General features: G+C 34.0%; 3 protein-coding genes across 4 annotated transcripts in view; 2 read left to right on the top strand and 1 right to left on the bottom strand.

The window, feature by feature from the left end:
• LOC124358976 overlaps positions 1 to 2,774 on the bottom strand; it is a 200,632-nt gene extending 197,858 nt beyond the window's left edge. For both annotated transcript variants that reach the window (XM_046811265.1, XM_046811270.1), the window contains exon 1: positions 2,576 to 2,774. The gene's annotated coding sequence lies outside the window, so the exon portion shown is untranslated. The remainder of the gene's footprint in view (positions 1 to 2,575) is intronic.
• Positions 2,775 to 3,411: 637 nt separating this feature from the next.
• On the top strand, positions 3,412 to 8,736 carry LOC124360948 (translation initiation factor eIF-2B subunit gamma-like). Its single transcript, XM_046814984.1, has 3 exons — positions 3,412 to 3,691; positions 7,104 to 7,264; positions 8,560 to 8,736. Exons 1-3 carry the CDS (start codon positions 3,535 to 3,537, stop codon positions 8,734 to 8,736), a joined length of 495 nt encoding a protein of 164 aa, XP_046670940.1. The 5' UTR covers positions 3,412 to 3,534.
• Positions 8,737 to 12,929: 4,193 nt separating this feature from the next.
• Positions 12,930 to 27,211, top strand: part of LOC124358974 — a 53,250-nt gene continuing 38,968 nt past the window's right edge. Inside the window, 4 exon segments of the mRNA XM_046811264.1 lie at positions 12,930 to 13,183; positions 13,323 to 13,398; positions 13,401 to 13,534; positions 13,536 to 14,705. Of these exon segments, the coding sequence (XP_046667220.1) occupies positions 12,941 to 13,183; positions 13,323 to 13,398; positions 13,401 to 13,534; positions 13,536 to 14,705 (1,623 nt within the window). The 5' untranslated portion in view covers positions 12,930 to 12,940.

The raw sequence follows: 27,211 nt of genomic DNA, 5'->3' as shown, positions 1-27,211 counted from the left end.
GACTTAAACTGTAAAAATTGTTACTGCTACCAGTAAGAAAGCTAAAAGAATAGTATTATTTAAGCTATCAGCAGAAGCTATAGAAGACACAAGTTAATAATGAAGATTGAAAACAATCCGAAAGATCAGAATAAATCAGGGGGTAAAGAAAGAGACAAATGTTTAAATCAAAGACAAGAAAGAGTCGTGAAAAAGCCTTCAAAGCGGAAAACTGAAATCTTGCTTTACAAAATGGCTTCTAGTGTAGAAGTGCCATTTAAATTTGCATACTGAAGTAAAATAAAACAATACAACATCTTTTCTTTCCATTCTGACACAATGATATAAAATGAGTATATGTTAAAGTGCGCTCACAACAATAACTTTTTACATTGTACATACAGAAAATCTCCACTCACTAGCACTACAAAAGAATTAAACTATGGCTATATTTTTAAATGGCTATAAAACTAAACCTAACCACTATATTTGTAAATGGCTATACAACTAAATCCAACCATCAGGAAAAGCAACGTCGAGATGCTCGAAGAAGTTACATAGTAGCTAACAAGACTGAATAAACAAATGAAAAACAATGAATAATCTTCACAATAGAGGTAGAAACTATGAATACAATTATCCATGAAGGAATAAACTATGGTCGAACAGGAAAAAGCGTTGAAAACTCTTAATTATATTTAAATGCAGTTGGTAGACACAATATTTCTGCTGAAATTCTCACATAAAGATTGACAACCCTGTTAATCCCTTCTCTTAAACATACCCCTCCTTGGTTTGTTGTTATTTAACCCAACAAAAAAAAACCTGATTCATCCCATTCCTTAACATTGATAAACTAATTGAAATAGGCCTATAACCTAAAATAAAAACGTTAATAACTATTATTGTGCAATAAATTTGCGATACCTTCAAATTCTTTTTGGAATTGCAAGTATATACTTATTATTTTGTGAAATTGGTACAAGTAGTTTAAGATGTTTTGGGTAACGTGACTAAAGTAATTATCCAAAGTAGCAATACTTTAAGTACGACAATACAAGTTAATTGTACACAACTATATTAAGAATGTTTTTGTATCTATGGTTTAGGTAATTCTAATCGGTAATTTGGTTCACTGATTTGATTGTCGTGGTGATGGCTGGAGTATAGTAAGTGGGCACCACCACAATCGAATTAGGGTATTAGATTATTGAATAGAAATATGTAAGCTATTGAATACAAAAATATTCTAATTACAGCTATTGTATTTACAATTAAATATTGGTAGCCTTTTTTGAGAAGAGACCTTGATAAATAATCTACATACGTATTCGATTGTCATTATCAAAAAAATCATAATGTTAATAAAACTTAACAGAGTAACTACATGTTGCACTGTTTTGATTGTTACATTTTTTTAAATACACATAAACTAGGTCGGTTTTTAGAGATCATTAAATTATTAGGGTAGACTAATATGCAGCCTACACTTATTATTTGATTGCTATTATCAAATGGTTTGATTGTTTTTACCCAAAGAAATTATTTGATATTACAATTAATTTACTTAACTTAGCATATGATTTCAACTTATTCGTTAACAATAAACAACAAGAAGTAACTAATATTTTGAGACTTTGAAAATGGCAATGAGTATGAGGAAAAATATGTGAAATATTTCTCAAAAGTGACAAGATTTGTTTAAGTTGCTTCAACGTGTGGGTTTGGCTCCTGGTAATACATGGGGAGAATTATTTCCTCCATTTCACAAAAGCTATTTTACTCAATGATATAAAGCTGGGCAAGTTATAAATATTGTAAGGTTTCTTTGATATCTTAGTCTAGGCCATAGTTGGTTTGGTGTTTTGTAACGTTATTATTAAGTTTATATTTTTAAAATTGTAATGTACAAGATTCTTCTTGTTACGGTAATTTATTATAACTCTTATTGTGTACGAATTTTACATATCAAAGTTGGACAAATAACGAATGTAGGAAGGTTGCTCATTAAAATCTCCCCAATTATTATTGATTTAGATACAAAAACAGCTGAGCTATACTGTAATTGTAAATAACGTAATTTGATTTTACATTTTGGCTTTGATAATTTAAATGATCATGAATATCGATGATTTGATAGTGGTGGTAGCAGCTTATTATACCACATCTATGATGACTGCTTATTATACCGGGACCCGATATTTATAATGGTTTGATTTTAAATATCAATATTTATAACCTCTTATGGAAACATGAAGTGTTAAGATTGTTTAAGTAGGTGTCCCAAAACCCAATATTTACCAATTTATCAACTAATTTATTATTGATTACCTTATTAAATTTAATAATGTTGTTAAGTTTACTTCATGGTATCCAAGTTGAAACAGGCCTAGTTTACTTGGAAATGTCTAGAAAGGTTTAGTCCTTATTTCAGAATATTATTGGTCAAATACTAAACAATTAGACTTTATGACTAAATTTAAGCCTATACCAAAATAAATGTTAAACGTTTTAGGGTAGTAAATTTTAACTGAAATACAAGATGGCAAAGCCAATTGACCATAGCTCGAAAAGTTTGACAGAGGGCGTTACTTACGTTTCTTATTGAGCAAATGTACCTTGAAGTTCTGTAAAAGTCATACATATAACACTAAAATATCATGAAGCACCATGAAGATCAGTCAGATTAGAAACTTAATAATTATTTTAACTACAATACAAACTAAACAATAACTTTACCCCACTGACTTATTACAGAAATATCTCACGTCAAAAAACATGCAATGGAGTGGTTGCTTTCTGTGATTCATCTGGCATACATACCACTACTAACTAGATACTGTCTTGAAACTTTACTCAGGATACATTCATACTATACAATAAAAGTTTATCATTACAATGAACAGATTCCTCAATAATTATATAACACCAGTAATAAAAATATAATTTATTAAAACGTTGTCCAGTTACTCTTTTAAGATTTTTAATGAAATATTATTTATTTATCTAACATTTCGATTGGAAACCAATAAAGTTGTATTTATAGATAAACTATATAATAAACTATAGTATAGTGAGGCAATAAATATATTTATGATATGTGTTTCTTAACGGAAATTGTAAATAAATTGTAATTTATTTGTATTAACAGATGGTTGCATATTAACCATTTTGATTGTTATTGAGACATTAAATCTGATTTTTTTAAATGGATTTAAGACGTGCTACTTTAGCCCTATGGTAGAGGGAAGCCTTAGATAGGTGGTCGGCAACTATTTTCTGTGTGCAAAAGAAAATATTAAAAATCTATGAGAGCATTTTGTTGCAAACAAACAATTACACAGGCTGCAAGGAGAATGCAGTTGAAGTTCTAATCCTGAAGCCTATCACTATTCTGAAAAAGAAAAACACAAATTAACATGTTTGGTGGTGGATGGTGCATGTGTCGTGTGGTGTCTGCTTGAGCCAAGTTACTTATCAACATAACCTCAACTAATAAAAGTTCATCATTGGCTTTGTGCATTTTATTACAATTGTTTATGAAATATTTTTAAAATGGGAGTTACTGAGTTTCAAGGTGTTATAATGGCCGGTGGAAAAGGTTCAAGGATGACTGAATTGACAGCTAAAAGACCAAAATGTCTTCTTCCAATCGGAAATTTTCCTATGGTCTGGTATCCCATACGCTTGTTTGAAAGATCTGGGTTTGAAGGTAACCATATTCTAGTATGAAAATTCTGAAGAATTTTTACTTTCTAACATGTTACTATTAGTTACCTTCGTGAAACTGCCTGTAGATTCCATCCATGGAAACAACAAGTATTCTGGCCTTGTTCCTGAACTAAACCCTCACGAAATCTATATTTGTTTTTAAAGGGAAGATAAATAGTACACATAGATAAGAAATTGTATTGAGTGTATTTAACTAGAATTCTAGAACAGATTTAATGGTACTTTTGTATTATCAGAGACAACAAAAGTTTTGTATTTATACTTTTGTATTTGTGGAGATTTTCTCCCTTGGATCTAATAAAACTAAATTATTAGAGAGAGAGAGAGAGAGAGAGCAGACTTTATTTTACATACTGAAAAAATTAGTAGCTAATTATATGTTATTATGATGATCGGTTCTTGTTTTCTGCTTCCTAAAAGGAAGCGAGGATGCCTCTCTGTTCCTATCTACTATTTATTATTTGGCTATAAGTATAGAGGGTAGAGTACAATAAGCGGACCCGGTTTTTTATACTGATATTACTTAATTATAACTTTTGATATACTTAACTGATACTGAATTTTGAACAATAACTAGTAACTTGTATTAGCTATAAATACTTTTTCTTATAGTAAATGCATTTTCTTTTGTAGATAAGCCCTTAACTCGTGTACTGCAGGTGAAAGATCTTGGTATTACATTAGTACCTTCACTGAATCCTGAGTTGCATGTGCGAAACATTTGCAGCAAAGGAAACAAAATGCTTGGATTTGTCTCCCGCTTCTCAAAAGGCTTAAGTGACACGGCTTTAAAAACTTTTTATTGTGCTTTGGTACGCCAAATCCTTGAATATGGCTCTCCAGTGTGGAACCCCCACCAGAAGTTTCTCATAGATGAACTAGAGACTATTCAAAGAAGATTTATTCGAATAGTGGGTGTCAGGAGTGGTCTTCTCTATCGTCAGGTTCCCATCGGGGAAGTGTCTCGTGATCTGGGACTCCTGACTCTTGCGGATCGCAGATTCTCCGCTGACGTTGTACTGCTGTCAAAGATCCTTAACGGCAAGATCGACTGTCCTGATATGCTGAGCCAGATCCTCTTCAGGACCCCTTCAGCCACTCGCTCCAGAGACCTGTTCGCTAGGCAGCAACATCGCACCAACTACGCAGCAAACGATACGATGTACCGACTTCAGAGTTCTGGTAATAGCGTCGCCGACATCGTTGACTTTTTTGTGGACAGTATACCAGTGCTGAAGAGGAAGATCGCCGGTCTGCAGGAGTTATCTGCCTAGGAGTTGCACAATGAGGGAAGACACTCGTTCTTACACTTTACCTGTACGTCTCTCATTGATGTTATTTATATATTGTTAATTCTTGTCTATTCTTGTTTATTCATGGTTTTATTCTCATTGTTTCGTGCTAATTTATTGCTGTTATTGTTCGTTGTTTTCCATAGTTCAAATCACGGTACACTTATAATTAATTACGTTATTGTCATTCATAGTTTATATCCGTTTCGTCACTTAAATAGTTTATTAATCGTTATTGCTCTATTTGTCACTGTGGTTGTTTACTTTCATTGCTTAATTATTGTTCAAAACTGTAAAAATGGAGATGTCCGTTGAAATGTAAAATAAAATAAAATAAAATAACAGGCAGTCCAAAGCTCATGGAAGACCATGAAACGAATTTTAAAAAGTGGCATATCAGCCAACCTACTTACAGATCATCTCTGTGAGTATTTGTACAGAAGAGAAGTACAGCTTTCTAGAGAAGATGCTTTAACAATTTATCCAAAGCGGTTAATCATTGATACCCAGGAGAAAACATATAAATAATTACGCGTATTTCATATTTTCTGTTTTGAATGTTTGTTATCATTTCATTATTAATTAGGTTCTTTGTATTTCCAGTTCTAACTGTTTGTTTGATTGTTATATCTCATTTAGGCTATTATTTGTGGGATTGTCACTATTTGTATTTGATTGATTATTTTAATTTAAAATATGATTGTTATTATGACTATAGATATGTTGATATGATTTATAGATGCGTATTGGATATATGAATATTTAGTATCATACTATTCGATATAAAAACCAAGATATTGTACTCTACCTGAAATAGGAAAATATACATACATGCATATTATAAATATAAAAAGTTAATAAGCTCTCACATGATCTGAGCTTGATTTTAGGTTTCTCGAGGGATGTTTTTCTGTTTTCACCAGAAGTTCGGGGTGGTACTGAACCACAAAAGTCCACACTGATTGCCAGGGGCGTTTCTGATCGGTACATCCCCAACCTCCGATAGGAAATGTCCCTGGCCATCAGTGTGCATTCAGAGACGTCTTCAGCGCCACTCTGCACTTTTAGCAAAAAAAGAAAAATATCCCTGGAGATAGTACCCAAATTCAAGCTCAGATCGTGTGAGCATTCATAAAGGTTATCTTTAACTTCGGTACTGCTAGTAACATATGTGTAATAACAATGTCATCGTGCCCACTCCCATGCAGAATGCCGACAATGTCGTCGTTGTCACATGGTAGTTAAATAGGCCTCTTACACTTCAGTCAACTTAACACGTTCGCTGCTGCAAAACGGACAACCATACACGACGAGTGCTGAGAGCACACTGACTGGGTTTCTAAACAATGGCGCTGTGCAGTAGATCTACGTCATGCGCGCCTGGCGCGAGGCAGCCGTGCAGTAGATCTACCGCAACCGCATTGAACGTGTTAAGCATAACTTAACTCGGTCGAATTTTAAAGTAACACAATCCTCATTTTATCTAATTTTTGTTTGATTGATTGAATTACAATTATTTACATGAATGTTTCTTTTTTTTGCTGACCCTTGAAGCTTGTGCCCAAAAAATAAGAAGATTAAGTATATCTTTCTTTGTTTCTTTAAAATTTCTATCATTAACACTTTTTATATACTTTATATTAAAACAAAAAAACGAGAAATCGTAAAAAGTGAGACTTGTAAACCATTATATGCAAAATATTCCCTATTTATTTGTGATTACAGACATACACAACAAACAGACAGTTATCCCAAAGGATAGAATTAATAAATGTCATTATATAAAATACAAGCTGATGATAGACACTCAACTACATAAATACAACTTACTTAGCAGTTACAGCTTTCTATATACGATCAATAAAACATATCAATTGTGTTATATTTCGATAGAGAGTTTATTTCCGAGTAACACCATACTAAATATTTCTTCACATGAAAAGAATAAATGACAATGGAATTAGTAAATCAATGTTTTAACCTTTCTCGATTAGGACTGCAACTCTGGGAACTGCACTCTAAGTGTCCTGTTCGGGATGGTTAGCGCTTGAAGGGTTAACAAAATGAATTTATAATTAAATTTATTCAATTTTATTACAGAAGTAATCATTGTTGTCCTGGAGTCAATTAAGAATGAAGTTCAAACAGCATTAGAACGTACTGGTTTGAAAATTCGCCTAGAGATTGTTGGAATTCCTACTGGAGAAGACTGGGGTACTGCAGATACACTACGGCATTTGGAAGATATTAATAGAATTAAGGTTTGCTAATAAATGGTTTTGTTATAAACACTGCTTATTTAAGTGCTAATATGGTTTAACAGTTATAAATGATTATTTATAAAATAATTTGTAGTAAGAAACGATAAGTCTAAGTAATCTCTTAAAAAATAATTAATTAACCCTAGAGGTGTATATTTTAATTCTCCAGAGTGACAAGTTGATTTTGTGTTTTGTGCTTAGTACTTTATATATCATTCTAGAGCTAAAGTTGTTTATGAATTGTGAACAAAATGTATATAGGCTACAAATGTTTGTATATGTTGTCTGTTTATATATCACAACTGAAAAAAACAAATTATAGTTTACATCATATCAAATAAAATATGAATATATATTTATTGAACAATATGATTTCATGCTTCAAATTATACATCATCATGAGATATAATTTTTTTATATCATCAAACTATAAACAACCTGCTTGACTCTGGAGTTTGTGCATCGTGTGATGTAACAACCTACAAAATGGTTCCTTTTGAAACAGCTGTGTCGTAATAACTACTTACTGATAACAATTTCAAAGGTAATCAAATGAGATTACAGATCATAGGCTTTTATTTGGTATAAATAACATTACTAAAATATGTATTATATCATACGTATAAATAAAATAAGAATTGTCAGTTTCCGACTATTGAAATTTTGATTGTTTGTAAGTTATCCAAATAAAGACATATTTCAAAAATCTGTTACATTAAAACTGTAACCCCTACACAAAAACACTCAGTTGACCATAGTTGCTCCAGAATTGGAATTTTTCAATGGATACTACACTGAAGTTTCAACAAAAAATAATAACTCCTATGGAATTTTTCAAAGTTACTGAATTTCATCAATGAAACTGTTGAATTGTTGTAAGTCTAGGCTTTTACTTATAGTTGTAGTTTTTTTTTTTACTATTCATAGCCAAATAAAGGACAGTCAGTTATGTTTTATGTATGAAAACGAAAGTTCAGGTATCATTTGGATCATAGGATCACATATTTTCAAAACAGATCCTATCCCCCAAAAATGATTTTTGGGTATGTAACGAAATTAAAAATAATTCCCTGAATCTATGGGGTTATAATTGGATTAAAGATTCTATTTAAATTAACTTGGCTGAAAGATTTGAACCAGTGGTCTGTACATCCTGTCCATGCTGGTATATAAAATGTAAATATCAGTAGTTCCTAAAACATATTTGTATGAAAACACCAATGGTAATAGAATAATAATAAACTCTTATTATAGACTAATAAACACTTTCATTGTTAGTTTGTTTTTTGTTTCAGTCCGATGTGATTGTGGTTAGTTGTGATCTAATCACAGACGTTGATCTGTCGGCTGTACTTAACTTGTTTCGTCAGCATGATGCATCCTTGACCAGCTTATTTTTCCAGCCAACGTTAGCAAAGTACCCTCTACCCACACCTGGGCCTAAGTCCAAGGACAAACCTGGTAAGGAGTAGTTGAGGAATAATATATAACGTGAAAAAATTATCCCCATTCAAGGTTGTGATGTCATAGTACAGATTAAGTTTGGGGGGGGGGGGGGTGGGGGGGGGGGGGGGTGGGGGGGGGGGGGGGTGGGGGGGGGGGGGGGTGGGGGGGGGGGGGGGTGGGGGGGGGGGGGGGTGGGGATGAATGTAAAAGAATAATTTAAGGTGGGAAGGCTTAAAGTGGATGTTGGATAATTCAAGAGAGGTGTTCCATTAATAATATAAAGAGCTAAGCCCCTGGAGCATGGAGCTAATGAGTCTGAGTCTTCAGATCCATTCTTGTGTTGAGCTTCTGCTCGCAACAGTTTTCTATTTTATGTCCTTCTTGAGTGCTGTTATTATTTTAATTTCCTTGGTGATAATATATTGATTTAATAAATCAACTAAAAAAATTAAATAATAGGCAAGAGTGTTTAATTAATATATATTTTTGAATTTATTAACACACAAATATATTTGTGGAACGCACAAAAATTGATTTATAGTGCTTATTATATGTTCGTTTAAAAGTCCAAAAATGTAAAACATAATATTTTTTCAAAACTTTGTTGCAGAACACCAAAGCTTGGTATTATTACGTTCAGTTTTTATAGAAGAACATACTTTCTTTTATATACTTCATTATAAATATGTAAACCAGATATTTAAATCTAGTTTTAATACGCATATCAATCATTGTACTGTTTTATTTTCATTACTCTATGCTGAAGAAGAAGAAGAAGAAGAAGTAGTAATAGAATAAAAACAAAACAATTTGTTGTTCTGTCATCTGTCATTCTACTGTCGAGTTTCAGGCTGTTTGTTTTGAGTGAAGTTTTAGTTCATTTTTATGCCATAAAATATGGAAAGAGTCAAGAATACAAAAAAAAATGTTGCTAGAAGAAATAAGGACAATATTGCAAAGCGGTAAGAGGTGCAACCTGCAACCTACGTCACCGACCGAACTCTGTTTTATTTTACAATGTATATATATGTATATTTTATTGAACACTGACATAATAATATGACCTAATATTGATGTATAATACAACCTTTTGACCTAAATATATTGTGTAAATTTATTTCAGAACCATAAAGTAAAAAAATATACGTGATATATTAGTGTTGAACCTACGTCTACTTTCTATTGCAGTTTTCTCCGAAAGTTTGAATTTTCGATCAATTTTCAGACAAAAAATCGATATATCTTGGGAACTAATTGAGATAGAAAGTTCATAATTTTTACCACATATTAAGTAGTCTTTTTCTAAATATTTAGGTAGAATTAGATTTTTAGGTATATATGATGAATAGAAACATAATTTTATATATATATAAGCATGTTTGTTTTTTTTTTTAAAGTCTAAAGTTTACTAAATTATTTTATTAAAACTACTAATGCTACCATGATAAATCTACCTAAATATTTAGAATAGATCCATATCTTCAAAATTAGACCATGAGTAGTGCAATATGTTGGAAAGTTTCTTAGATATATCAATTTTAAATATGGTCTGAAAAACGCGAAAACAAAAACAAAGTTTTTATTCGCTGTAGGCTGTATGTGACAACTATTTTGCCGTTTTATATTTTTTGTATTTTTTGTTAGCCTACTACACACTAGAAAAAAAATGGTTAAGCTATTTTTATTGTGTATTAAAAAAAAAGTATGTTTTTCAGTGGTGAATCCCCTTAACTGACTGCCTGTAACAACCGCTCATAAGGTGTGTGACCGGTTTTTCTCAAGTCAAGTAAAGGTAACATCTGTAAGAAATACGAAAATAAAGGTTCAAGTTATGTGATGGGTTTTAGGCACTCTCTAGCATAATAATATGGCGATCACTACATACAAACTGGCCAACTAAGTAATGAGGTCAAATATTAGCATTATTGTGAAGAGAGATATTAGTTGGGTAACTCTCCAGGCTTCTAAATCTTAAGTCGTGGGAAAGAAACCAAATGAGTAATTTCCAAATCATCAGCAAAATGAACTACTGTGGGGGAGGAATTAATTTTAGATTGTCACACTATCAAGGCCTAAGTCTCAATTGTCAGTATTTGAAACCGAGGGAATATATTATATATATATATATTATATATATCAAGTCAAAGGGCAGACATATACCTATTAGTTTGATGAGCTGTTACCATCCATACAAAAATCTAAATTCATGCAGGCAACATGCCAGTCGCTGTGATTATCATATTAAGTCATTTTATAGGGCATTTGGCAAAGACATGAGGAGTTTTGGGGTTTCGATCAAACTTTCAAAGCATTTCATACATACATTTTCCAATCAAGGTTAATAAGTATATTACCAAATCTGGAGTACTTCACATACACTTGAAGATCACAGTTAATTCAATGCTCTTTTTAGAACAATTGAGGGAAATAATATATATACTTATACGTAACATTTTCGTTCTATTTGGTATTTTAATGAGTGGAGTAATTATGAATGTTACAAAAAAGTCTTTAGTTCATTTAAAATATATTATTTTATATCTTAATATTTTTTTCTAACTGTGCTCTGGGCTAGCATATTCTGATGTGTCTCATAATTGCTTATTCTTTTATTTTTTTAAATTGTTTTGGAGATCGCCTTAATTACCTAAATATTTTTCATTGTAGGTCTTAATCTTTGCCAGTTGTTTTATTTTTTGTGGAAGTATTTACCATATTTGTCTTTTCAAAAGACTCCTAGAAAAATCCAATAAAATGTGTGTTAAGGTTTTATGCGTAATTAGCATGAGGAGGTGCAGTGAAGCCAGCCAGGATCAGGGTTTAAGTGCACATTAGCATTTAGCAGCTAGCAGCTGTACATCGGAGACCAAGCCCAGGTGTTAACACAAAGCCGAGCTCTGCTCTCCACTCACCTTTGTGTACACAACAGTCAACTCCTGCTCTCTTGTGCCTGTCACAAGTGACATTGTAGTAATCGATGTTGTGGTTGCTTCTGTGGTCTTTCTGAAGTCTGATTATTAATTTTTTACCACTGGGACTCTTTTTAAATGCAGCTGTTTTTAAGGATATTACTCGTTTAATGGAGCAAAGAAATAAATGTGGATCTTCTGTAAAAATCTATTTGTAACTCATAATGTTTTAGATAAATTTTAAAAAGACAAAATATATTTTAATTTGTTAAATTTTTACTCACTGTTATTTTATTACTGACTGAGGGCGGTTTCATTTGTTAAAATGAAAATCAGGAATGATGTAAACATTGTATAATTTTAGCCTCTCGGGGACTGGGGGCTAGAAGTGTGTGCCGTGTGAGTCTATGGTTCGGTGTCCGTTCATGTTCCACCAAAATTTAACATAGGTCTAATATTGTTGCTATGGAATGACACCCAACATTTTCAAGTAGATGCGTAGATGCTTTTTTTTTATTTTTTTTTCATTTTTTTTTTTTCATTTGTAATAAATTGTATTTATAGTAATGCAGGCGTGCTCGAGCTTTATAATGTTTTGTAAAAAATACTGAACTCATGTTGGCCATATACTAGTAACAGGCCAACATTATTTCCATTTATTACATGTATTTTATATTTACCTTATTTATATGGAAATAAATCATTTATTCATTTATTCATTCATTTATTTTAATAGTTTTCCTAAGTTAAAACATTCTTACGTAACAACTTTTATTTCAAAAACGAGTTTGTATTATAATGTTGAAACAATAAAATGTTTATAACATTTTTTTGTGACCAAAAAGTTTCATTTTCTGCTTTGTATACCTGATGGAAGTCGCCAGATTTTAATATAAAAGACATTTATTTATTTTAAAAGGTTTAACCAGCAAAAGCACTTTTAAAATAAATTAAAATTGTGGAAGAAATAAAAATGTCTGTTATATTAAAACCAAAAATTTCCACAAGAACAGAATAAATCTATGTTGTGCTACATGAATAGTACATTCATGCATGATAAAAGTCGTCAGAGTCAGAAGTTGAATTTGCTCTCAGTCTCATCACCAATGCAAATTCTAGCTACTCCCTGATGATTTTGGTGTACTTTAAACAACTAATTGTTCATTGTTGTAAAGTAATTGTGATAAAAAGTTTGCTCAAGTTGATTGAACCTAATCTTATAAAAAATAACTAAACCTTAAATCCTTTAAAATAAATACCTTTTATTGACTGCTTCGTCATTTCTCTTCTAAGTAAACGTCGAGTTTAGGAATAAAAAATTATGATTGAAATTTTATCAATAAGCCTCCATATATTTGAGCTCCGAAATCTCTATCAACTAAAGATTAAGAGACTAAATGTCACTTGTTTGTTTCAGGAGAGGGGTCTGAGTGAAGTTTGTCTACAGGGGATGGAGACAGAGCATACCATCGTAGCATCAAGTTCAGCCCCTACTACCGTCACCACAGTTGCCCCCTTCCATTACCTCATCAACGAACAGGCCAAGTCCATTGCAGCCCTACAGGTAACAAACACTATTAGTAATTTCATATTGATAGTTTCATCAATGTAATTACACCATATGTTTTTATAACAATGTTTTAATCGCACTTTGTTTTAATATCTGGTGGTAAAATGTATAGAGGTATATGTGTTTGTTCCAGGAGCTACAGAATGAGGTCACAGCATTACTGGAATTCCGGGACCTGGTTATGGAAACGTTCCCTCACCTGCGGACCAAGACGGAGCCATCCACCCTATTGCACGGCACGGGACAGCGTCACTGCAGAATAGCAAACGGGACTGGGAACCGGGCATCCGTGTGCGGCGTAAGCTGCGGGAGCAGGAGACGTCCCTGGTGCCCCGCAGTCGCAGCAAACAGTCACGGCAAGGCTGGGCGCAGTGAGGCAGGGAATAGTGGCAGCAGCACTGGCAGCAGCGCAGTACAGGACTCTGGCTTCTGTACAGAGAGCAAAGAGCACTGTTCCACCTCTACCACTACCACCACCACCACCGTCAGGAAAACGGACCAAGATCAGGAGGCGGAGGATGAACTGTGGACGCTGCTGGAGCTCATCCACCGTAAAGGCACCAAACTGCGACTAGAGGTCGAACATCTTCAGGAGAAGTTTGATAAGAAAGACGATGTGCAGGAGAGACGATCCAAGAGTTTAGAGGATCTTAGAAGAGGAAGGGAACCGCCACGGACTAGATGTGATGGGGTGTATGAAGTGGAAGTGGAGGGTTTGCGCAGGGAGAGGGATATGTTGTTGGATAGGGTCACTGAAATGGAAGCTGAAAATCTTGCCAACCTCGCTCAGACCAACCAGCTCCTTGCCGAAATGGGAGCTCTAACTGCAGAGAAACGTGATTTAGAAGATCAATTGAGAGCGGCTATTCACACAAAAACTGAACTTAATAGTAGAATCCACGATTTGCATTCTCAGTTTGTCAGTAGATCAGATAATAAATTAAGTAAAGCTCTTATTTCTCCTTTAGCTGTACATAGTAAAGGAATTCAAAAATTAGGATCTAGTCAATTTGTTGGGACAGGATCTCATTTTACTCCGGTCAAGAGGTCGTTGTCCAATGAAGAGACTGTGTCAAGTGCCGACGACAGTCCAGGTATTAAGGAATTCCAAAGACTTAAACAGCGAGAGGAACATCCCAATCGGCTCAAAAGGACAAGCAAGGAGTTAACTGTCTTGAAATCAGCAGATTATAGTGATTCCGAGGACGGTTTGAAAATTGATGATTCCCCAAAGTTTTCTACTCCAAAATCAGATAAAGTGTTTATGTTATCCCCACGGTTTTCATGCAGTGGTAGTTCAAATCCAGTGTCTGAAAGATTGAACGCAAGTGATTCCAAGTGTGTTCATGTGCATGGTAAGCTGGGAACCCTGGATGGGGTGGTCAGCTCTCCTTCCAACAAAATCAAAGGTGCCAAAGGTGTTCTTCCAGACAAAGATAAGACTGCAGCCATCCTGAAGGAGAAAAATGTTGTGGAGTTACAACGCCATCTGCTCACTACATCTTTTGAAAATCAGGTATGTGATATATGAGTAATTTAATTGATCAGATGTTGATTACAACAATTTTTTATTAATTGTGGTAATAATTTCCATGTTCCTTGAGAATTCTAGAAAATGTAGAAATATTTTGAGTCTAGAAGTTTCAGTTTATTATTTTACGTAAAAATCACATTAAAAAATTTTAAAATGTTAAAAATTAAAAAGATATACATACATAATTTTTACCCGAACATCCTTATGGTCTTCATACAAAATAATTAATTGCTTAATTTCGTTATACCGAAACTTAAATTTAATCTCATGTAACTTTTAAATAAATGATGTTCTATATATCCAGATCATGCCATATTCCAAGCATCTTATGGACAATAAATAATATAAATTGTATGTTAATCATTTAATTGTTTAATATGTTTTTTAACTGTTATATATTAAATGATCTCAAATGAAATTTCTACTAAGAATCAACATTAGATTTTTTTATCATCACAGTGTGTTTCCTTTTACATCTTGAATGAAAAGAATTTAAAACAAACTTGATTAGCTTCATTGGTACATCTGGATGAGTGTAAAGCCAGTCATCACACACCACTACTGTGCCTGTCGGTAGTGAACCTGTTATAGAGCAGTTAGTCTGTGGTTCTCAAGAGTTAAGCCATTTACAGTAGACTCCCGTAAGTTCGGCCACCTCGGGACCGGACCCTAGGCCGAACTTAAAAGCGGCCGAAACTAACCGATGCCTATTTAAAAAATGCCCATTTATTGTTTGCAAGGGTAATTTTTCAATAAAAGTTATGAAATAACCGTAAAATTAACCTTTCCAAACATTACCAACACAGAATTAACTACTAAACTAATTTTAAATTTGTACTTACCAATAAAACACGGTAATACTGCATATGTTGGGAATCAATGCGTGTAGGAATCAAACACTTGCACATAGAATACAACACAGAGTAACGCTTTATTTACAAAACCACAGACCTAATGAAATAAAATAAAATAATACAGTACTGCACTGTACATTGGTGGTTTAGCTTCTTAACACTTAAAATAATCTGTCACTTTTTTCTGAATTTTTGTTTCTAATGATTTTTTATGTGCAAACTCACGCCACTTCTTAATAAAAATTACATCGACTGCAGTTGCTTCTTTTTGCTGTTCGATGTAAGTAGCTGCCAGTTGCAAAGCTGCTTTTCCTTCAGCGTGGCTCATTTTATTTTCTTCGTCTTCCTCTTCAATCTCAGCACCATCTGCGTCGTTATTTCATCTCGTTGTCCTGGCGAATGACACACTCGACGATTTCGTCATCATTCAGAACCTCGTTGTCTAGCTCCTTTTCCATGTTGATCCACTCCAAAACATCTTCTTCAACAATGGGACCACAGTTCGGTAGTTGCTGAAGGTCGTGCAATAGAGCTGCATTGTCATCAGGTTTCGCCATCAAGAATGTTGTTTGGCTCATCTGCTGTTGTGTTGTTTTGATCTACGCTATCTTCTATATTTGGCCAAAGTTTTTTCCAAGACTTTACAAACGTGGATGGTGGTATTTCGTCGTATGCCTTGGCCGACATGTACACAACATCCTTCATGTTAACTGACTTCAACACTTTGGTAAGGTCTAAGCTGTCATCAGTCTCCAGTTTGGAAAGAACTTCCGAAAGTAGCTTACGACGATACTTCCTCTTGAAGCACTCAATGACCCCCTGGTCCATCGGCTGTTGAAGACTGGTTACATTGGGTGGTAGGAACAGCAGTTTAATTTCTTTTTCATCGTCACACTGAAGATGTTCATCATGAGTAGGCGCGTTGTCAAGAAGTAGAAGTGCTTTGGCGGGGAGTTTCGATTTTGCCAAATGTTTTTTCACTTTGGGAACAAATTCGCATACAAACCATTCTCTGAACAAGTACGTGTCCATCCACGCTGATTTCTGTGACCGATAATACACTGGGAGAGCGTCCATGTTTATGTTCTTAAACGCTCTCGGTTTTGCTGCTTTGCCAATGACAAATAGGGGTAACTTGTGAGTCCCCGAAGCATTTGAACACAAGGCGACTGTTATCCTGTCTTTGCTGGTTTTAAACCCTGGAGCAGACGTTTCTTGCGGGGTGGCAAATGTTTTTCTAGGCAGAAGTTTAAAATTTAACCCAGTTTCGTCAATGTTGTATATTTGCTCTGGGCAAAAGTTTTCATCATCGATAATTTTTAAAAATCTTGCAGAAAAGTCGGTGGCCGCTGTTGGGTTTGCTGATAACTTCTCACCACAAACTCCAATAAAATGTACGCCGTGTCTCTTTTTCCAACGAGAGAGCCATCCATCACTAGCCACGAACGCCTCTTCTGGTTGAAGCTTTGAGTGTAAGATCATGGCCTTTTCTTTTAATATTGGTCCACTTAATGGCGTTCCTCGTCTTCGTTCTTGAACGAACCACAACCATAGAGCATCTTCCACCAATTCGTGTTTGGCCTTCCTTAGTGTGCAACGCTTTTCTAGAACTTTTTCGGTATCAATTTGTGTACAAAAGCCTTCAATACTTTTTCTGTTGCGTCGCCAGTCGTTGACTGTACTTTTGCCCACGTTTAAATCCTTGCAAATACTTTGCACGGATTCTCCTTTGTCTAATCTCTCCAGAGCTTGTAGTCTCTGTTCCATTGACTTGTACTTACGTTTACGCATTTCACTCATTTTAAAAACAGATTAAAACACGATGCAAAACAGTTTTTGTTCAAACACACAACGCACACACACAAAAACTATGAAAACAACAGTACTGTACATACACAAAAGAAATCACAGAAACCCACGAGTAAATAAACAACAGTACAAAACGCAAACTAAAAGAAAATAACTGACTTTGTAGGTCTACTGTAAAAATGACGAGCACCACCCAGTATGAATGTTCGAGACGAACTGATGAGCTGTTTGACAGAGCAGTAAACTAACCAAAGAATACAACGGCACTGTTAGTAGAGACGTGCTGCCCGCTTTCTGGCTGGCGCCAAGTGCGTGTGACTCATGCTCAGCCGACCGGCCGGACTAAGCGGCGGCCGAACTAACCGAGGCCGAACTTACGGGAGTCTACTGTATTATGTTACAGCAATTATTATTATAGGCTCTGAATATGATATTGCATACACCGTGCTAAATCTAGGGTGAGAGGAAGCTCACTGGGTTGGCTCCCATCACTGGTATACTGTGATAACCAGGCTGTCATGGGAACAATCACTTAGCTTCTGCTGTAAATTAGCATTGTCTTGTCACTCATTTCACCTTCACAGTCACACGATAATAGTTACAAGTTTTGGCTTTGACAATTTGCAGTTTGTGTTTGTTTGGGAAAATTGTGGATTGTGGTTGTTATTTTCAGCAACTTCTTGTTTGAGGTTAGCAATTTTGTGATGCGTAGCCACCTGAATATTAAAGGACAGTTGTGCAATATTGGTGAATTCTTTAAAGTTTATAAATGTTTCTTTGATTAGAAACAGTTCATTTTAAAACTGTTGCATTACATCGGCCTTAGATGTCATGAATATTATCTAAAGTTTCTGAGTTAAAACCACAACAAAACATTCATTGTTATCACAGTTTAGTCTTGAAATATTTCACACTTGCTGTGAAAACACATTCCTAGTTAACAGATTTAAAGAAAAATTGTTAATAATACACATCTCCTCATAAGGGTGTACAGAAGGGGAGTAGGGGTGATTGATCGAAGCAACTATCATCGACTGCCAACCTTTTGATAATTTGGTTCTGTCTTTTTTGCTGCAGTAATATTCTTGACAATAAAAGTAGATAATAGTATGAAATTGGCGCAATGTTGCATTACATGATGTATTCTCAGAATGGTGGCGAGTAAGTAATATTGCCATTGGAAATTGGATTAAAGCAGCCTTCCACTACAGCAAAGTTGGAATTTCCTGATGGAAGTTCCACTTGGCTCTGTCCACCTTAATTAGTTTTAGTCAGTCTCTTAACATGAGTACTTTATACATGAATTTTTTTATTTTCAAAAATTGTAATGCAAATCCCAATCTTTATATATCTTTCGATCCATAACCACTGTTAAGTTTCACTGTCTCACCTCAGTCTGTTAAGTTCAAATGTCCTCTTCGACCTTGTCCCTGCTATATATTTAAAATGTATTGTTCTCATGAAGTTTTATCCGTAATAGAGCAAGAACAAAGACTGTTGTACTTATTACAGTTTTGCCTGTTACGACAGTCTTGTGACTCCTCCCTTGTCATAACCTCGCCACGGTGGTCTGAAATGTGATGAATGTTGACCAATGATGGAGGCAGTGACAGAGACGCAAGGCCAGTGCCACAAGCCTCGCTTTCTCTGCCGCCACAGTTTTATCTGGGCCACTCATTCTGTTAGTCTGATTGAACACATTGTCCTCCGATTATCCCCGTGGATAGCCTCCAGATAATGTTGACCCCCCTCCCTCAGGTTACATCACAAGGTGCTGCAAGTCAGCTGGTTGTATTGTTGGTGTGAGAACCTATTAAGCACATTGTTGGTAGAAACGGTTTTAAAAACCCTCAAAGTACTGACTTGTGGTGCTACACATCCTTTAGCAGTTTTGCAAGCATATTTTGAAAGTAAATATTGAGTAAATAAAAATTAACAAAGCGCAACATATTATATATTGTTATTTTCAGCAGAGACTATAGAATAATAAAATAGTAATTAAAATAACTTACTGCTCCATGTTAAAAAGTTATTAACTATTAAAAATGCTCTTTTTCTTCACTTTTTACACATTTAGTGCAGCATAGCTCTTTACTAAACGCACTCAAATAACAATCTAAAATATACAAAATAAAGACAACTTTATTACAAATAAAACGTACAACACAACAAATTTCACATTTGCTTTTTAGGAAAAAAATATGGGTACAAAAATTGTGTTCTTTTTCCCCAATTGAAAAGCTCCAAAAATTTGACAAAGTCAAACAATTACTTCAACAGATGAGTTTTAAGATATTAAAAATAAAGACGGCATGTGCATGAATTAATAGTGCTGTTTTCGATTTTATTTCTACATTACATCACATTGAGAAGTATTATGAATGACATGATGTTTGCGGTTAACATTGACCAACCACGCTTAACGCAATGTTAGCACTGTCGGGTGGCTCATAGATAATGCATTGTGCACTGTTGTGACTTTTAGCCTTAAACATGTTTACACAAGTACTAAAATAATTTTGGAATAAAGCGTACATCAATATTGGATTATTAAACAAATCCTATGCTTTGCAACACTAGTACTGTTTATTCTTTTTTGTCATGAATAAAGTTAGTTCTTGTGCACCTGTATGAATATTTAGTCAGAGGTGATGAATGAGGTGAGCGTGCTTGGCTACACAACAGATAGATCAATATTGTCGAAGGGATGTAATTAGGAAAAGTGGCTGTTGATGGCCTACACAATCCCGATAATGGTAGCACTCAGTTTACCTTTACTCATTGAATATCTTTTGTAATAGGTTCTTGGTAGTTCTGTTTACTCTTGTTTATCATGAATCAAGTTAGTTTCTTGTCCACCTGTATGAATATTTATTTAGAGGTGGTGAATGAGGTGAGCGTGCTTGGCTACACAACAGATAGATCAATATTGTCGAAGGGACGTAATTAGGAAAAGTGGCTGTTGATGGCTTACACAATCCTGATAATGGTAGCACTCAATTTGCCTTTACTCATTGAATATATTTTGTAATAGGTTCTTGGTAGTTCTGTTTACTCTTGTTTATCATGAATCAAGTTAGTTCTTGTCCACCTGTATGAATATTTAGTCAGAGGTGGTGAATGAGGTGAGCGTGCTTGGCTACACAACAGATAGATCAATATTGTTGAAGGGACGTAATTAGGAAAAGTGGCTGTTAATGGCTCTTACAACCCCGATAATGGTAGCACTCAGTTTGTCTTTACTCGTGAAATATCTTTTGTAATGGGTTCTCGATAGTTCTGTTTACTTTTGTTTATCAACACAATCAACTCAATAATATAGTTGTGGAGCTACTTCTTTTTGTAGATATTCTGTAACATAGTTAAAATAATCGTTCATATGTTAAAATTTATGCCTTATACTAAATAGCTTATAACAAGAATTAATACTAATAATGTTACTACAACTAAGTAGGTTGTAGAAAAATGTATTTGGGCGATGTGTGGTGAACAGGTTATTTTGTAATTAAGTTAGTGTAAAGTCTTCATCTTCTCTTCTCTTCATCTTCACTTTTTTCACAATTTGCCTTGGAATCTATATTTACAAGAGGTGTTGTCCTTTAAGGGCCATAAACCATCTTATTTCATTGAGTACAATTGTAGAATCTAGTGTGTCGGCCCAAGTGAAAGGAATATAAATTGTATGCCCTAGTACATATAATTTACTTATTTTTATATTTTTCGTGTCAATACTTTTTCTAATAATTGAGCATTTTAATAAAGAAACTTCAAAGTTATTTTGTTCAAAAGCTGTATATATATATATATATAATTTCAATAAACATTGAATCACAAAAGGTACTTGCTCCGCCGGGAGTCTGAACCCGGATCTCTCACTTGCCGGGTGAATGTGCTACCATTACACCACAGAGCGCTTACTTTTTCCGATTCAATTATTTTGTATTTGGCCGTATCTGTCACATATGCGTTTAAATAAGCAAACTCACATATGATCGGAAGACCAAATACCTGTCAAACGACTTTTATTTACATTAAATTGTATAAATGGCAATAGCCTTATTTAATTTCAATAAACATTGAATCACAAAAAGTACTTGCTCCGCCGGGAGTCGAACCCGGATCTCTCACTGCATATATATATATATATATATATATATAAAATTCACTGTTGCGTTTATGGCTCATATGTTTGAAATGAGACATCACACTAGATTCTATAACCATAAAGTAAACTACTTAGTATTGGTTCCAAAGATCTCCAAAGTATTGGTCTCCTCTAAAAGTATGAATCTTAAAAAAAATCGCACAGCTTTGAGTTTTAACAGGATTTGCTGTCAATTAAGTTTGATTTTTGATTTTTTTAAGATGGAATTAAACAAATAATTGAACTAAGGTAACTACTAACACGAGGTACAATTAAAATGTCAGTGAAAATATAATTTAACTGGTTATGTAGTTACAAAGTGTACGATGACTCAAGGAAGTGTGGGACACGCATGTATTCACGGTTGTGATGTATGCATAATGGACTTATAATGTCTGTTATTAAAGTCTATTAGTTTTAATAACCGCCTCTGTATCTCCAGTAATGCCACCTTCGCGAAGGCCATGTGGTTTTGTTGCTCACTGTTACCTGGTTAGGTTTTGTTGTTGAAATTGTACGATTGAGTTTCATTGGCATTCAAAATTAAATTTGTACACAGACAATTTATTTCGATTTATTTGTATAATTCTACATTTCAAAAACAGTTCCTATCCTTATCTAGTTCGGTAAAGGAAAGGTAGAACAGCTTTTAAAGCTATGTCAGTCCTGACATAAGTTTTAGTATAACTATGAGATTTGAGAATTTATTTGTAATCCAAAGTAAAACCATTAAATGTTTGCAAGATGAATAGAAAACTCGGGAAAGAGGTAAAATTAACAAATGTATTGTGTACTCAAACTAACCTATTAATAGAGGTACAAGCTTAATTGTGATACAAGAGCATGAATAGTATTTTGGAACTTTTCAAATTATAATTTTTTATCAGTATAATTGGTAGGAAAAATTCTTCTCAGGTTAAAAGTTTGTTATCTCTTCACACAACAGTGATATAAAAATAATTCTTATATAATAATAAATTATATGTACTTTTTGTATGTATATGGTATGTTTATGAATTTCAAAACGGATCTCAAAGATGGTAAGTAATATTTAACTTAGGCTAATCATCACCATCTTCCAGTTTTCTTTCTTCACCCTCACAGATGAGTTCTTCTCTTCTCAACACATTTTCACATTTCCTCATTCAAGAGGTTATATAATTTTTCTGCATAGAATCTTCCACTCTGGCATTCTACTTGGAAGCATATATTTTGTTCTGAAAGTGATTTGTACTTTTGATTTCCTAATTCACTTGTTGGCATTTTTTCTTTGTTTGTCTTTCAACAACTATTCAAATTTTATTGCTATGAGGTGTGTGTAAACCACCTCTTAAGAGTGTGCTTAATGGGTCGACATTCTTCTTTTTCAAATTCTTCCTCTCAGGCAGGATGCAATGTGCTTATTTCTTATTGCCATGATATAATTTTGTGCCTTAAATAATGCAACATATTATGTATTATTTGGACAAACTTAACCTAAGTTACTTGAAGTTTTAGGAATCTAAAATTAAAAAAAAGAACTCGGTGTGTTGTTAAAACAAATAATTCTTATTTAAATCCCTCCATTTCAGTAAATTGCTGTAGGTTTTAATATTATATCCTGTATACTCTACAAATAAATTCTTATTTTGATCCTTCCACTTCAGTAAATTTTTGTTGGTTGTAATAGATATCCTGTATACACTAAAAATAAATTCTTATTTTGATCCTTCCACTTCAGTAAATTTATGTTGGTTTTAATAGATATCCTGTATACACTAAAAATAAATTCTTATTTTGATCCTTCCACTTCAGTAAATTTATGTTGGTTTTAATAGATATCCTGTATAGTCAACAAATAAATTCTTACTTTGATCACATGTTAGAAAATTCAGTAAATTCCTGTTGGTTTTACTAGTTATCCTGTATACTCCTCGGTTTTTTATACATTTATTTATTCCCTGGGTGGAGATGAAGTAGGTGGATGGCTGTAGGCAGAGGAAGGTAAAGTAGTACCTGACCTTTGACCTGTGGACTGAAGGCCACATACGAGTGTGGGGGTTGCATTATTACCTACCTACTCTTCGGTCATTGTGTTAGTGGTTACTTACTATCACCACGTCAAACCTTGTATTGCCTGTGTTATTGTATAACTGTTGTGACTTGTCTATCATTAATTCCTTATGGGCACATTGTCATAAATGAAGACTATTCAACAGTACATTTATTGTACACGTAATAGTTGCGTAATACAAAAATACTTCTCTGTCTTTATAACAAGAACACAACTCGATTTTCACTGTGAAACACGTAAGATTTAATTAATCGCTCTCCAAGCAGTGTGAAGGAAGGAAAATTAATTATGTAATTATTTAATTCAGCATCAGATGTTCTCTATTTCCGTGTTGTTGAACTATTTTACTGTAGCGTCTCAATTTTAATGTGGATTAAACTAAACGTACAGTAATTAAAATTTATGTTGCTTCTGAAGTAGTAACCAGACTATAAAAGCAGGTCGACCACGTTTAACTGACTTAATTAATTGGGCTCTTCGTTAATATACAATCTCAGTAAGGTCTATATAAACGTCTTATGATAAGCTTAAAATATTCTAATTGCATTTTCGCACACCTATTACATAATACTCTCATTGTAGCAAGTAATTGTGACTTATTAATTATTCAAAAGTGTTTAATAATCATATTATCTTCTCACTATTGTTATTGGTTTAACTGGCTTAATAATTGAAAATCATTAATTATTGTTTTAAGAGTTCGCTGTTGAAAAAGGAGGAACTGTGTGAAAGCTAAAACACATCTCTTCAATTTTATTACGTGTAATTTTTTACGTTTCAGTGATCTTTTCAAATTCATACTATATAAATATAAAAATAAATAAATATAAGGAGGGAAAAAGATTATAAAACATAAACGATGCCTTTAACCTATGACACCCAAGGAATAAAATAAAACATAATTTTCGTGACACATAGAGAAAGAAAAAAACGTTTGTAAGATTTGGCGAATTTTTGAACTGACGATTTCTTCTCCAGTTCATAAAACAGTTCTTTCGTGTAATCTTTAGTTCCATAATTTTGAATTTCCTGGAGAAACATTTCCGATTTATTTAGTAATACTGTTCAAAGTTAGATTGTGTTGTGCTGAATGTTAACACTACGCAAGGTCTAATGGAATTTCACTGTTGAACATTAGCACGACTATTCTTCACCCTTAGTCCTTGGGGTGATTTTGTTTGTTTGTATATCGTTTTGAGGTTTGTTCTGAGGTTTTAGCGTCCAATATGGGTCATTATGTAACTTTAAATGGTATTTATTTAGAGTAATCTCTATTTAACCATTAGTTACCCTTTTTTTTGGGTGCGAATTTAAGGAAATCCAAGTCTAACGATCTGTCTGATCTCATTTTAGCAACATTGCCTTATGTCCATATGACCCTCTTTATCTGAGGTATGTGGCTCTTGAAAAGGGCAAAGTCTTAGTTTAACATAATAATGGTTTTTCATATTTAATTTTCATGTCGCTATTCTCGTCTCATGATTTTAATTGGCAACAGCTCTTGCTCATAATAGGACTTCCTCCAGGAGAAGTCCTAGATGTAATTAGGACTTTAGCCCTATAAGAACAATGTTAGATCTCAAACTGTTACACCCCTATTGTAGTAGTCACAGAATAATGTGACGTGTTACATTTTAATCATTACAGATCCAAAAATCTTTCAGTTATTCTGATATTGTTCGTCCCTGAAAAAATCTCGAAACGTGTTTTGTTTCATCATCCAAATGTCCACAAAGTAAACAATTTACAAGAAAAATTCAAAAACATTTGGGTACATATAAATGTATCTTTTAAAATAAGACGTCGTGTGGATAAAACACACGTGGATTACTACATTCAAGCAGATGCAGGCAATCCAGACGTAAATTAGACGTTTTGTGCACGTTTTAACCAAGAATGTAGCTAGGAAGAAATTTGGGGGGGGGTGCAGACAACTTATATTTTCCCGTAGTGAACAGTGAGTAATGCTCCATTTTGTTCCTTAAAAAGTTCTTGGCTCGTTTCTTTGTTGAAAACTATCTTTCAGCAGCACATGTCAGTAATACTGAATTATTTAATAATAATAGTTTACTGAAAAGGTAATTGCAAAAATTAAAAATTTGGGAGGTCCAGGCCCCTTGGACCCCCTCGCTGGCTACGGCTTTGATTTTACAGTAACTGTGCTAAGTTACATCATTACGCTCTGTATATGCAATTGAATTTAAACCGTGTTATAGTTGTTTTTAATTACAGAGGGCGTAAGTAATTTAATTGTAGAAGTTTCTTACTAGCAATCGGTAAATGTTCGAACACCCCCCCCCCCCCCAAATTAGCGATGCCGTTCAAAATCCGGTTCAGAACGAATGCCATATTTACGCAATTCATTTATACCGGAAAACTCATATAAAGTAATCGCATTTTAAACATTAAACGGCAGATATTTTCAATAGTACGTCAATTGTTCTCGAAATAACCTGTAACGAGTTCGGGACATTTATAAATGACTGCAGTACTAATGGACAGCTAACTCGTAGAATGGAGTTGGCGCACCTCCGCTAACTCTGTTGCGGGTACGGCCACTTGGGGGGGGGGGGGGGGTGAGGAGGGGTTTGCCAAATTTGAAACGGGCAAAATAGAAATGTATTCGGACACATTCAGGAGGAAGTGTTGCAGAGAACACATTATTTGCGTTAGTCCGCTAATTATCGCACACGGTTAACATTTGTATTTATAACTGAACAGGCAGCAGACTGACCATTAATTTGTCAAATGAATGGATCAGTGCTTTCAAATTGTACAATATAAATTGCATTAATTAATTTTGAAAACATATGCGTCTAATTTATTGAATTTACATTGGCTCACGAATTAAATGGTGTTAAAACACACATGTTTATAAAAGTCTCAGCTAAGAATAAATGATTTTAAATAATTTATGAATGTCTTCCAAGTTGGGTGTAGTTTAGTTTTGTTAATAAATTATTGTTTCGGAATGAATGGAAATGACGCGTTTGGAAAGCTTGGTTACACAAATGCAAAAAAATGGTTATGGACATATTCCAAGGATTACATTGCGTTGATTTTCGACAGTTTTTGTATCGTGAACTGTTCCAGAACACATATTTACACATTTAACTCACTATTAATCAGATTAAAAGTGCAAACTGTGACATGTTTAATAGTTTCAATTTATCACAATACAACGTACATGTTTGGGATTTAAGCTGGAATGTAGAAAAGACATTCAGTCTGAACTTGGTTGATCTAAATTCTCATCCTCGTGAGTATCGTTTTATACATCAGTGTGTCATAAAGTAAACACATTATCCATGTTCGTAACGGATTCTGAAATACGGTTTGTAACGAAAATACGTTTTATAGGTTTATATAAATATTGCAATTTGAATTTTGTCAATATGCCTATAGTAGTCAGCACCAAAGTAGTCCTCTGGCGGCTGTTGCATTTCAATCCCCCCTCTATACTCCGCGCCATACACTGTTGCCAATTTTACGTGTTGGAAAAATTACTGATCCGTCTCAACATGTGTTACAATAAACAAACATCATATGTGCTACCACAAACAAATATACGTATGTTTCGTTCATCTGTTTGTACACGACAGTCAAATAAAACGGACAGAAGTGACCA

The sequence above is a fragment of the Homalodisca vitripennis genome, chromosome 4 (genome assembly GCF_021130785.1).
Source record: "Homalodisca vitripennis isolate AUS2020 chromosome 4, UT_GWSS_2.1, whole genome shotgun sequence".
Taxonomy (NCBI): domain Eukaryota; kingdom Metazoa; phylum Arthropoda; class Insecta; order Hemiptera; family Cicadellidae; genus Homalodisca; species Homalodisca vitripennis.
Note: the sequence above shows the minus strand (reverse complement) of the source record. Positions and strands in the feature narration are given on the sequence as shown.